Source organism: Abramis brama, assembly GCF_963993115.1.
Source record: "Abramis brama genome assembly, chromosome: 11".
Lineage (NCBI taxonomy): Eukaryota > Metazoa > Chordata > Actinopteri > Cypriniformes > Leuciscidae > Abramis > Abramis brama.
Genome location: NC_139973.1, coordinates 20,464,813 through 20,478,193, shown reverse-complemented (window position 1 = coordinate 20,478,193; position 13,381 = coordinate 20,464,813). Strand labels below are relative to the sequence as shown.

The following is a 13,381-nucleotide window of genomic DNA, read 5'->3' as shown; positions in this document are numbered from 1 at the left end:
ATTGGTGTAAAAATGTAATTGATGCAATCTTTATTTAAAGCATCAAGTTACATTCATAAGGTGATTTACTCTCTTTTAATCGCTACCAGACATCAGCACTTTATATCCGAACTATAAACATTTATCAGGACGCCTGTGATCATTTGAATTACTGTAACACAAACTGAGTGGTTGAAAAGACTGTGAAGTTGTCTCACATGACAACTGCTCTCTCTGGGTCAGCAGCGCCAACCCAGATTTGAATGTTCTGCTGTTATTTTGTCAAAGATTTAATAGACATAGCCGAATCAATGTCATTTAATCGTGCAGCTCTACATTACAGCTATACCAACATGAATGATTATAATTATTAATAATTGTGTAGTATATACGTAATTTGCTAAGTCACAATATAAGTTGAAGTATTAATGATGAATGATGAATAAGCTGATGGCATTAATACTGTACATCGTCACTGTAGTAGGCTATTACCATAGTCATTGTCTTAGCACTTCCACTCTTTAAATTTTATTGAACTTTTAATACCTTGAAGTTTTTTTTCTTTTTTCTTTCTATGTATTCCTTTGTTTACCTTTTTCTAGTAGTATTATTTTTTACATATTTGTATGAAAAAAAATTGCTGCCATGGTACTTATTTATTTCTTATTTTGGCAGCAATTGCATTCCATACTGATGTGCTTGCGTTAAGTTTTTCTTTGTTTGTGTTCATTTTTTCTCATGTTGTTAGGGGTCTATTATATTTTTACCACACAAATGTTATGCTTATCTGACTGTCAGTTGCTTGAGGAAAAACAATTAAATATAAATCACTGTTCTAAGATAAAAAGCGATATAGTCACTGATTGTATTACTGTAAATATTTATTTCATGATTATTATTTCAAATAATGAATCTCTAAATGGTCTATTGCCGTTTTTCATTTAGATCAGACACTGGTTGTGATTTTTGCATTTTAATTATATAAGAAGGATGTTAATGATAAATTAACACACTGAAAATGATGGCTCCCTATCTTTTAGAATGGCACACATTTATATCTGATCTCTGCACAGTACAGGCTACACTCCGATAAATCCAGTCCCTCTATCATGAAATATGCATGCTAATGACCCAAGGGTGTCTGTCTCCCTAATTAATGACATCAGCACGTCCGTCAGTCTTGTTCACTTACACTGTATGATGTGTGAAATCTCATTTTAAGTCCTTGAGAGATTTTTCACTTTATATTCTATTTACAGATCTATACAAACCCACCTGGACCAGCCAGCTGTACCCACCATATTTCCCCATTGTGAAGAAGAACAGTGGTTAATCTGTAAAAATCTGTATGTTCAAACAAATGGGTTTGTACTTCAGCTATTTACAGATGTGCTCTGAACAGTTCACAACAGAGCCATGTCTCTGACTCCTGTACTCAGGGCTTAAATAAACCTTAGATTTACTATGATAAATGTGTTTTGTAAATGAACCATTTCAAGGTTTTTGTTTGGGTGCTTCCTGCCAATGAGGTACTCAAGAGTCCAAGTGCACACGGCCAGTGCAATAAATCCATTCATTCAGATTCAGGGTGACGCTAATTCATCTCACTGCTTATTTTTCTCACATTATGTAGACCAGAATAGCATGCAAATGCCTGATTACACATAATATATGTATGCATGTGCATATCTGTCATATGCAATACTGAACACCAGGGTAGTCTGAGACATATAAGGTTGCCATGGTAGTTTGAGTGTTTAATCATTCCATTTTGAGTATAGAAGTCGTGTTTAACTTGTGCATACTCTATTTGCCTAAATAACTTATTTATTCAGTCACATGTTATATTAGGTGTCTTAAGCTATGTAGTTCCATCACAAAATAAGTATTTTTGTGTTGATGTTGTATTGCAAAACACTTTTGGTGCTATTGAGGTGGGAGACGCACTGAAAAAAAAATGATTTTAGCTGCTTGTTCAAATTGCTTAGTTAAAATGAGCTTAAGCAACACAATTGCTGTACATTTTGTCCTAACTTAATTTGATTGTGTTCAGTCAGCTTAAATATATGTAAAATGTAAATTGACTTAGTCCGTTTGTGTTGGATTAACTGAAACTGGGCGGTGCTTGTTAGTTCCATTGGGAACTAGTGGGTTACAATTGTGGAGAAGAGTGGAGCATTTGATTAGGATGGACTGATTCAGATACTTTTAACTGTTTTGGCTAAAGGAGCATGTAAATCTTAGCATTTAAGATGCTAATAAGTGCTATTATAGTGCTAATAGCTAGCTATAGTCCATCAATTCAGTTGTGTGACAATAAAATAAATCAAATCTTATTGGATGAATGAATGTATAAATTAATTTGAATGCCTGAATCATGTCAGGGAGCTTTACAAAATTCACTTTGAGGAAAAGGCTTCTGGGGGGATGTTTGGCTCGAGGTCATGGTGCAAAGGACCCTAAGTTGATTTTACTCCGAACCATCCCTTTAATTGGGTCTCTTAAAATTAATTCATTCCATGATGTTGAAGTTACGTGAACTTTGATTCATTGATTCATGTGGGACCGATGTACACTATTAAATCATGTAAATCCAACACACTTTTTGGTTTGGTGGGTTAATGGTTAAGAGAAGGGTAAACAGTGTTATAATATATGTAATTACATAAATTAATTACAGCTGTAATTACGTGCAGGTATTTTTTAAATATAAGTGCAATTTAAAAAACATGCATGTACACAATAAGTGCATTATATCAAATGACTGATTTAAATGTTAGTAATAGTTAAAGACACCCTATAAAGTGGTAGGCTACCTTTTATTATTCTATTTATCCATACATAAATGACAGGGGATGATTAACGTAACTTAGGAACAAGCGTAAATTCAATGAATAACCATGGAAACCATGTCTTATGTGAAGTGAGTTTTTTTTTTGTCTTAAAAAAAATTCCAAAGGAAGAAAATGCAAATTTGATCAAAATTGAGGGGTTTTTTTTCAGTCAACGTGTGACTTAGTGAGTCTCCTGCATAATATTCCCACAGAAAATGGCATCATGGAAAACTGAGTACATCAGACTGGTCTACATCTGATGTAGTTTGTGTCTGTGGTGGAACCAAAGCTCTCATGGGAAGCTTCTGTCAGTCTCCACCCTCCCTCAGTATAGGTTATTGTGGTGCATTGCAGAGTCTGATGACTCACCCACAGGTTTCACTGATCACAGGAAATTGAAGGGTGTGAACACATGATTTATTAACATTAGCATTAAAAACCAGTGCATAAATAATAGGAAACTGATGTTACAAGTCATCCAGGACTGGGAGCATATTGAAAAGCTAATGTTTATAGCTATACATAATTATTTTCCAAGAAAAGTGTTCAACTGAAGATCCAAAAAAAAACAAAACACAAAAAAAACCCCGAACAACAGAACAGACCCTTGAAGCGCAAACAACAGACCACAACAACTCCCACCTCTTGCAACATGTCTAACACCTCAACTTTTTCAGTTCAGATTGTTACCATGACACTGAGGCTTTGGTTAACTGCACTTGAATGCTTCAGTTAGTTAAAGTAAGTGCGACCACAGTGCATTGACAGTTCAGTGTAACCACGGCAATATCATATTCAAGCCCAACTGGGTAATAATCCCACAGAGGAGAATCAGCAAATTGGCCTGTCTAGCCTCCTAGCTCATTAGTCTCTGTGCATTAATTAAGGAAACATATTCCTCACACTGCCTGGGTGACAGGGATTGTAATGCCATTAAGTGATTCACTCCCTTTCTTATTCCACTCTGATGCTTTTTCAACATAGCCTATGTGCAAGGTTATTAAATCTAAAAAGATGTATCGAAAGTTAAAGCTTAGACCTATTAAAATGAAACAACTGGGTGGCCTTTATGACTTGTAAGAAAGCAAATATTAAAATGAACATGTTTCGATATTTACACAAGAATCACGTCAGAATGGCGTGACGTGGTTAGGATGAGGGTTTGGTGTGAATGGAGAAGACTGTTGATTGTTGGCTGGGTAGAGTCGGGTCATAGGAAACGGTCTCACTCACTTTTTCTGATGGGCAGTGAGTCATCCAGCTCTACGTCACTGGACGGTGACTACTCTTCGTGCATGTGAACGAGAGAGAGCGAGAGAGAGCGCAGGGGGGAGGGGGCCTTGTAGATGTGTTTGCATTATGGTAGCCTATGTAACTGCTGAATTCAGTATGACCCAATGCAATAATAAGTTAGACAAAATCTTTAGTTTAATAAAAACAGACGTCCAGTATAACGATAAACACCTATGTAAATGTTTTTAAGACAAATAGTTCAGATATCTTTCATTGTGTGCAGGATTCACCGTAAATGCTGGATCTCATGTGTCGCTTTAGTTTCACTAGAAAGCATGAAATTAATAAAGCGTAGAGCGACATCTTGTGGACATAGCAATCAATTGTTTGACCTTGTTCATAGAGTCCTGTCATTTACAACAGACATCAAAGACATCCCTCCACCATTATTTTTAATATCTATTAACTAACTAAATAAAAAAGATGAATTATTATTAATAATAATAATAATTTGTAATAGTAGTAGTAGTCCAGAGGGGGTACTATTTAGAGCTGGAGTTTATTGTCATTCTTGTTTGCAAATGTTTAATCATTACCAAGCTGTGCAGCTTTTTTAAGGATGATGTGAACTCGTGAAATTTGTTTTCCTTCGGTCATTGATGGCTAAATATCCATCTTGTTACATACAGAATATGCCTCATGACTGATTTTTATCAAAGCAGAAAATGGCATAGGCCTTTATTTTGTTGTTGTTGTTGTTGTTGTTATAGCGAGACCTGCTCCAAAAACACTATTTATTAGGCTACTGACATGACTAGAATATTCATCTTATGTAAATATATGTGACGTTAAACATAATTTTAATGTTCGTTCATCCATCTATCCATTCATCTCCAAACCGTTTATCCAGGGTCACGGGGATGCTGGAGGATGGATGGCCAGTCCATCACAGGACTCACACAAAGACACACGCATTCACGCTCTCATTTACACCTATATGCGAGTACACACACAGCCATGTTTATGTGATTTGTGAGGACATTCCATAGGCGTAATGGTTTTTATACTGTACAAACTGTATATTATATCCCCCTACACTGCCCCTATCCATAAACCTACCCATCACAGGAAACATTCTGCATTTTTACATAAAAAAAAAACACTGCTTAGTATGTTTTTAAAGCCATTTGAAAAATGAGGACACCCAAAATGTCCTCATATATCACCTATTTTCCCGAGTGTCCTCATTTGCAGGTGTGTTATCATAAAAATGTCCTCAGTTGTCATGAAAACAAACTCACACACACACACACACACACACACACACACACACACACACACACACACACACACACACACACACACAAAGGTTAGACATGTTATTATGGTCATGTGTATTATGTTATTTTTGATCCTTGTTGCTCAGAGATGTGAACTATTTTAATTTATCGAAGGGACATATAGGACCTCACCTACTAAAAAATAAATAAAAAAAATCATATGTTGCTCTTGAGTCTATAAAAGTAATATATAAAACACCACACCATGTCGCACTAATTTTGTTCCCAGCAACATATTTCTGCATCAAATGTCAGCGAGTGGTACAAAAGCTTATTAAAGTGGAATTTGAGTGTGCCGTATGGACTCTTATTCTGGCTATGCTGAAGACGAAGCGGTTTGACCAATCAGATGAAAGGGGCGTTTCAGCGCCGCCCACATGTGCGAACGAAATATCAAAGCCATAAACCGATTTGTAAACCACAAACGAAAATTGAGAAATCGAGCCGAAATCTCATTTTACGTTTATTAAACTAAACGAAAAAACAAAACAAATAAAACGATCCGTCTTTTCATTTCTCGTTATTCCATTCCAAATAGGAAATGAAATGATCGGATGATACACGGACCAATATTGAACCCATAAGCCGATTTGTAAACCACAAACGAAAAATGAAAAATCGAGCCAAAATCTCATTTTTCGTTTTTTAAACTAAACTAAAAAACGAATAAACGACCTGGTTTCCATTTCTCGTTATTCCATTCCAAACAGGAAATGAAATGATCAAAAAGTACACGGACCCAGAGGACCTGTACTGGTTCTTGTAGTCTCTTCTGAGGATCTGTGCTGTCATGTCGACGAGGCCTTCACAGGGAATTGTCTATACAATCTCTGCTGACATTCAGGTGTGGTCGTGTTTAGGTGCAGGTCGACTCACCTTTTCATAATATTAAAGTTTCATGCTCTATACACACTAACAGACATACAAGAAGAGTTTCAACTCATTTACACTATAATTATGTGATCATACTCTTTTCTTCCAATTGCATTCAGATGCAAGACTAGATTACCACTTCCACTTGAATATAATTTTCAAACAAGACTTTGTATAGCCAATAAAATAATGATTACATTTTTTTTTTATCAAAACTCAAATAGTACTCAACGCTTTGCACAAAACCTGTGAAATATACAGTGTTGTCCAAAAGTCTGAGGCCACTATAATGAAAATTGTTTACTTATTTCTGATTTAATATGGAGCTATGAGCACAAGCCTTCCATGAAATGCCCGTTATTCGATATGGATCAAAATGACCTTTCTGAATTTTGACCTTTAGGCAGTGAATTATGATTAGTGGTTTTTAGTAGGTACGTCTATAATATTTCACGTACAAAACTTTCAGCTGTGCACGTTTGCTGTTTCCACAACACCACTAGAGTGCGTGATAGACCGGTGCTTGTTTAAAGCCTCTCTTTTTTTCTTGAAATCGACAGTCGTTTTACTGGCTGGTTTGCACCTGGTTTTACTGAGCAACAGTGCTTTGGTCAGTGGACGGTCATTATGTTCAACTAATTATTAAAAGATGATGTACAAATTATTTACATCAACAGAATATTTGATGTTCTTTGTCTAAGGAAGACATGCTGAAAAGATCCGCCCATTTTCAATGGAGTCCAATGAAAGGATCCTGTAATATGACGACACCACCTAGCCAAACTCGAATCACGTTTTACTTCATCCAATCAGCAGCGAAAGGATCTGAAACCCACTTTAAAAGTTCGGCCAAAGCAAACCCTGTTAGTTTGGAGGATGAGAGGCAAACAGACAGGAATATTTTCTAAAACCCTCTGGAAATACAGCCACTCCTTTAGTGACTATTTATACTCGCTTATAGGTTTGTATCTTCGTTAATAATCAAAACTTGTTTATAGTAGGAGTGAATATTCTGGTTAAACGATGTTTAAATGGCATGTTTTAATCTGAAGGGTGTAAATGGGTGATTTCGTAGTTAAAATCGAGGGCTATAACATTTATGTGTTATCCAGAACCGCTTTGAATGTAACTTTTGGGTGGCTTCGATGCCGTCACAGCAATGTGTTGCATCAGTTATATTAGCCAATGCCAAGCATTTAAATGTCCTAGTTGAACATTTGTTTGTTCTACCGGTTAATTTCTTCCCACTGATCCTTATTACGTTCTGTGGTTTGTGTTAATGACGTTGGTTTCGTTTTATTAATTAACAGTAAGGCCGTATTAACTTAAGTAAATTGATAATAAGTCGCTCGCGCTCGGTACTCTATTGTCTGAGTTATTGCGTAATGACCTGAGTGGCTCAACCGGCCACGTTGTTTCTGGTTATAGGGATTTATATGCGAGCGCTACCGTCAAAAGTTTGGAATTGGAAACATATTTGTAATCTTTTTAAAATAAGTCTCTTATGCTCATCAAGCCGGCGTTTATTTGAACAAAATACTGGAAAAAAACAAGAATACTGTGAAATATTACAATTTATTTATATTAAATACTTTAAAATATAATTTATTTCTCTAATGCTAAGCTGAATCTATCAATCATTTACTCCAGTCTTCAGTGTCACACGATTCTTCAGAAATCATTCTAATATGCTGATTTGTTATCAATGTTGGAATTTTTGGAACCTGTGATGCTTACTTTACTTTTTTTTTCTTTTTTTTTTTTTTTTTTTTTTAGGATTCATTGATGACTAAAAATTTAAAAAGATCAGCATTTATTTAAAACCGAAATCTTTTGTAACAATATACCGTTCAAAAGTTTGGGTGCAGTATTTCTTTTTTTATTTTGAAAGAAAGTAATACTCTTATTCAGTAAGGGTGTGTTAAGTTGATGAAGTGAAAAAGCAAAGATTTCTGTTTTGATTGAATGCTGTTCTCTTTAACTTTTTATTCATCAATACATCCTGAAAAAAAGTGCCACAGGTTCCAAAAAAAATAATAAAGCAGCACATTGTTAATAACTGCATATCAAATCAACATTTTAGAATATCTGAAGGATCATGTGACACTGAAGACTGGAGTCATGGTTGATAAATTCAGCTTCGTGTCACATAAATTATTTTAAAGTTTATGAAACTAGAAAACCATAATATTGTGTAATTTCACAATATTACAGTTTTCTGTATTTTTGATCAAATTAAAAAAAAAAGTAATGCAGACTACTTTTATAAACATTGTGTGTATATCTCTCTATCTCTCTCTCTATCTCTATCTCTCTATATCTATCTCTCTCTCTATCTCACATACCCCTTTTGAATGCTATGAGTTAATTTACAGTGTTGTCTCCTGATAGGTTTGATATAGCACCACCATGGCCACTTCAGCCAGTTCCAAGCTGAGCAAAACTGTGAAACAGCAGTACTTGGACCTCCCTCAGGGAGACGAGGTTCAGGCTATGTACATCTGGATTGATGGAACCGGGGAGGGATTGAGGTGCAAGACCAGGACTCTAGATTCAGAACCTAAGACCATTGAAGGTAGTTATTGTTAATTCAGATCATCATACGTTTCTTTAAAAAAAAAAAAAAAAAGTTTACTGAAGCATCAGTGTTGGAAAAATGACTATTTGTGTTCTTATGTGCCTCTGTAGAGCTTCCTGAATGGAACTTTGATGGCTCTAGCACATATCAGTCTGAGGGGTCCAACAGTGACATGTACTTGATACCCCAAGCCATGTTCAGAGACCCTTTCAGAAAGGATCCCAACAAACTGGTTCTGTGTGAGGTTCTCAAATACAACCGCAAACCTGCTGGTAAGTAGATTTCAATACTATAATTGATATCGGATAATTCGTTATACTGGATGATTTTACATTTGAAGGTTGCAAATGTGTGTTGCAAATTTCTTGTGTTGCTCCCTAAGAAACCAACCTTCGTCAGATGTGCAAAAAGATCATGGGTATGGTGCAGAACCAGCATCCTTGGTTTGGAATGGAACAGGAGTACACTATTCTCGGTACAGATGGTCATCCATTTGGTTGGCCCTCCAATGGCTTTCCTGGACCTCAAGGTAGATGTCACCTATGGATGGTTTTGGACTTTTGGACTTTTTCTTTTTTCTTTTTTTTAATGACAGGAAGACTCCTGTTGGTTTAATGAAATTAATTTGATTTGATTTGTTTGATTAGGTCCATACTACTGTGGTGTGGGAGCTGATAAGGCCTATGGACGAGATGTTGTAGAAGCCCATTATAGAGCCTGTTTGTATGCTGGAGTAAAAATCTGTGGCACTAATGCTGAAGTCATGCCTGCACAGGTAAAGTTATACATTTAGAAAACCATGTTTCAATTGAATATAGAAATTAGTTGCTGAAGTTCTTTTTATTCTTCAGTGGGAATTCCAAGTTGGCCCTTGTGAGGGCATTGAGATGGGAGACCATTTGTGGATAGCCCGCTTCCTCCTGCACAGGGTTTGTGAAGACTTCGGTGTTGTAGCTTCTTTTGACCCAAAGCCCATTTCAGGGAACTGGAATGGAGCTGGCTGCCACACCAACTTCAGCACCAAGGAGATGCGTGAGGAAGGGGGTTTGAAGTAAGTGTGTGAAAGGAAGCCTTGCATCCCCCCAGCAATGCTGACATAAAATGGTTTTTGGTTATGCTAATCAAATTTAACTTCATTTTAGATATATTGAGGAGTCAATTGAGAGGCTGGCCAAGAGACACCAGTACCATATCCGTGCCTACGATCCTAAAGGAGGGCTGGACAATGCCAGACGACTGACTGGCCATCACGAGACCTCCAATATCAACGAGTTCTCTGCTGGAGTGGCTAACCGTGGTGCTAGCATACGAATTCCACGATCTGTTGGCCAAGAAAAGAAGGGCTACTTTGAAGACCGCCGTCCCTCAGCCAACTGCGATCCATACGCAGTCACCGAAGCTCTTATACGCACATGTCTGCTCAGCGAAGAGGGTGAAGAGCCAATGACATACAAGTGAAATACTGGACATTAAGTAATTATCTCTTACTGACGGCTTGCATTTTGTTCATTAGTCCATGTGAAATGAGGGATGACACTAAATGGATCACTTACTTGTTGGTTGTAGAAAGGCACATTGGGTCAGTTTATATCCTACAAATTTAGCTTTCTCACTTCCAGTTACTTTTTAAAACCGATTTTAATGAATGATATCTAATTCTGGCAGGAATCCTAGTTTGATAGAGGTAAAAGTGTGCACCCAAGATCACTATAAATTCTTCTACTTGACCTTTATGATTAAAGCTGTTCTTGTCTATTGATCTGTTTTAAGTATGTTATACAATTTAACATGTTTTTTTATAAACTAACTGTAGATATTTTAATTCTTATTGTAGTCAATTTTTTTTTTTTTCTCACCAGTTTATAAATTATAGTACTTGATCACAGGGACCAAAATGCATTGTTTGTACTAATATGGCTCTGACTGTTGCCTGTTCAAAGGGTTGTGCATTTTATTTGTGATGCCATGGTTCAGAAAAATTTAACTTTGTCTCTTTACATTAAAACACCAAGAATTTTACCAAGATGTGATTTCTGTGTGTTTTGTCCCCCCTCCTATCAGTCCTCTTTGACCGACTGCTGCAATGTTGCTGTAGGTTAGCCTGGAAGTTAGCATCACCCTGGTTCCCTTGACAAATACCAATAGGTTTGTTTTTTTTTTGTTTTTTTGACTTGGATCATTGCAGAAAATAAGCTCTGTGACAAACAAAAGTTTGATTCGTACATGTTTTGTTCATAAAAAAAAAAAACTTAAATTAACAACTTTTATGCATTTGGAAGCCTAAAAACAATCACTTGAAGTAAAATGCTAAATTGAGGCAACTATATCACCGTTGCAATGTCATCTCTATTAAGGTTCCTGAAAAACTCATTCAGTCTTTAACTAAAAATGTTTTTTCTGAGTGAAAATAGTTTGAAAGTATGAGTATGTAAAAGTAGACTAGTGGGTAGGTTTTCCTGCTTGGCATGATTGTTTAATGTCCCCAACAAACTGTTGTTAGCTACCGCCTTTTCCAAGAAAGGTAAAAGCTTGAAAATCATAAGGTATCTTGAAAATATCTTGAGCTTGTCTTAACCACAGATGTTTTTTCAGGCATTTAACCATACACCCATTGACTTAAGGATGACAACTGGAAGGGCTAAATGCTAACTTGTTGCCAGCTTTTAGACCACAAAAAAAACATCCTTGCAGTGCTTTATATGCATGTTTTTAGGAGCTTCAAACATAAATGATGGTAAACTCTTAAACAGTGGAGTACGGAGGTTATTTTCAGGCATTTAACCATAAACCCATTGACTTAAGGATGACAACTGGAAGGGCTAAAATGCTAACTTGTTGCCAGCTTTTCGACCACAAAAAACCCATCCTTTATATTCATGTTTTTAGGAGCTTCAAACATAAATGATGGTAAACTCTTAAACAGTGGAGTACGGAGGTTATGGGATGGTTATAAGAGTAGAAAAACTGGTTTGGAGTTGGACCAAACAGTATTTGTGTATGTAATGTCATGTGTAACTTCTATTTGTATGATGTGCAAGGGAGCCAGACTGTGAGTACTAACGGAAAGTGGACCAGAGCAACACTGCCAAACAAACTGACAATAAATATTTTTATTTGACTGTGCTGGAAAACCATTTTGGATTGTTCCTTCTCAAATTTATCCCAGTTTTACATAAGTGCTTGTTTGTGAACCCTGTCAAACCTCATGTTTTGATTTCCAGAAATGCAATTATAGGATTAAAACATGTCAGTTCTCAGAAGGTAAGCAATGCACAGAAATGTCAACAGTTCTCAGACGATAACAAGGGAGATGTAGGCTTAGAAATATTATGGGAAGTAGCCTAACTTGTTTTTATGAACCTGTTTTTGTATGTTTTCATATCACCGAATTCCTCAAAATTAGTTAGTTTAAGGTTGCGTAAAACTGAAAGCATGTTGTTTGGTATGCAAAAGAGTTGTCATTCATTGTTGCCTGTATTTACAGTATTCTTCAAATAGAAATCAAAACTCCCTAACCTTTTATCACGTGAGGATATGTTGTAGCTATATCTAGTGCTGTTCGGTCATTTTTCCCCCAACATTTTTTACTTCATCGGAATGATACAAAACTTAGTAAATGTTTTGGCACTTGCTATGTGAACACACACACACAAAAAAATTGTGGACATGATTCGAAAAGCTTAATGGTCACACTTGTACTGTTTGCAGAAACGAATGACCACATTGGAAATGAATGGGAAGCAAATGTCATCTAGTGAAACGTTTGGTACTGTGCCCAAACAAAATCTTACTGAAAGCTCAACTTGTTTAGATTTATGGCTTTGATTTTATGACAGTTTTAGAGTAAACCATGTTTTGGAAAATATATATTTCACCTAAAATTTAAAAATGGTATTTGTGTGCACTTTTCATAATAATAAATGCAACTTCTATCACTTTTTTTTTAGTTTAACTTTTATTTTTTTAAATTTCACTTCACCAATAATCTGCCAAGTGTCTTCTTTAAAAAGAGATGAAACATGCTCTCCAAATCATTCAAGATTCCTGGAACTATTCCATAAATATAATTTAGCACCATAAAAATACTGAATATTAAATAAAAAAATATGATCAAACTAAAATATAGAGTATACATTAATTTTATTGAAAACAAATCTGTAATTTTTACAGCACAAGAGGGTTAAGATTGTGATTGTGATTTGGCAGGAAAAAAACAAAAAAACAAAACAGAAATAGCTCTATAATTTGTTGAATTACTACTCTGTAGTCTGCAGTCCAAACACATGGGCCTGTTTTTCATCCCATATAATTCAAGGTCACGTTTTAATAAACTGACCATAACCCTTCCAAATGAGCTCACTGGAATGAGTTCACTGGAACTTCAAATTTGCTGGAATAATTGTCCTGTTGTTCCATTAAACAAACAAAATAGAAATTTACAAATAAACGTGACTAATGACCCAAACTAAATGTTCCAATGAAAAGGGTAACATTTGTGAATGTACACAGCTGAACACCACTCAACTTCTAACCAAATAAAGTTC

The 13,381-nt window shown here is 35.8% G+C and overlaps 2 protein-coding genes across 2 annotated transcripts in view; one reads left to right on the top strand and one right to left on the bottom strand.

Moving 5' to 3' along the window:
- The window catches only part of LOC311091899 (retinol dehydrogenase 8), a 239,871-nt gene that overhangs the window by 65,449 nt on the left and 161,041 nt on the right, over window positions 1-13,381 (bottom strand). The gene's annotated exons all lie outside the window — the stretch shown is intronic.
- On the top strand, window positions 7,063-10,860 carry glulb (glutamate-ammonia ligase (glutamine synthase) b). The gene is made up of 7 exons (XM_084127890.1): window positions 7,063-7,220; window positions 8,651-8,834; window positions 8,948-9,109; window positions 9,220-9,366; window positions 9,485-9,612; window positions 9,689-9,888; window positions 9,980-10,860. The coding sequence occupies exons 2-7, from the start codon at window positions 8,669-8,671 to the stop codon at window positions 10,293-10,295; spliced, it is 1,119 nt and encodes a 372-aa protein (XP_083984016.1). The 5' UTR covers window positions 7,063-7,220; window positions 8,651-8,668; the 3' UTR covers window positions 10,296-10,860.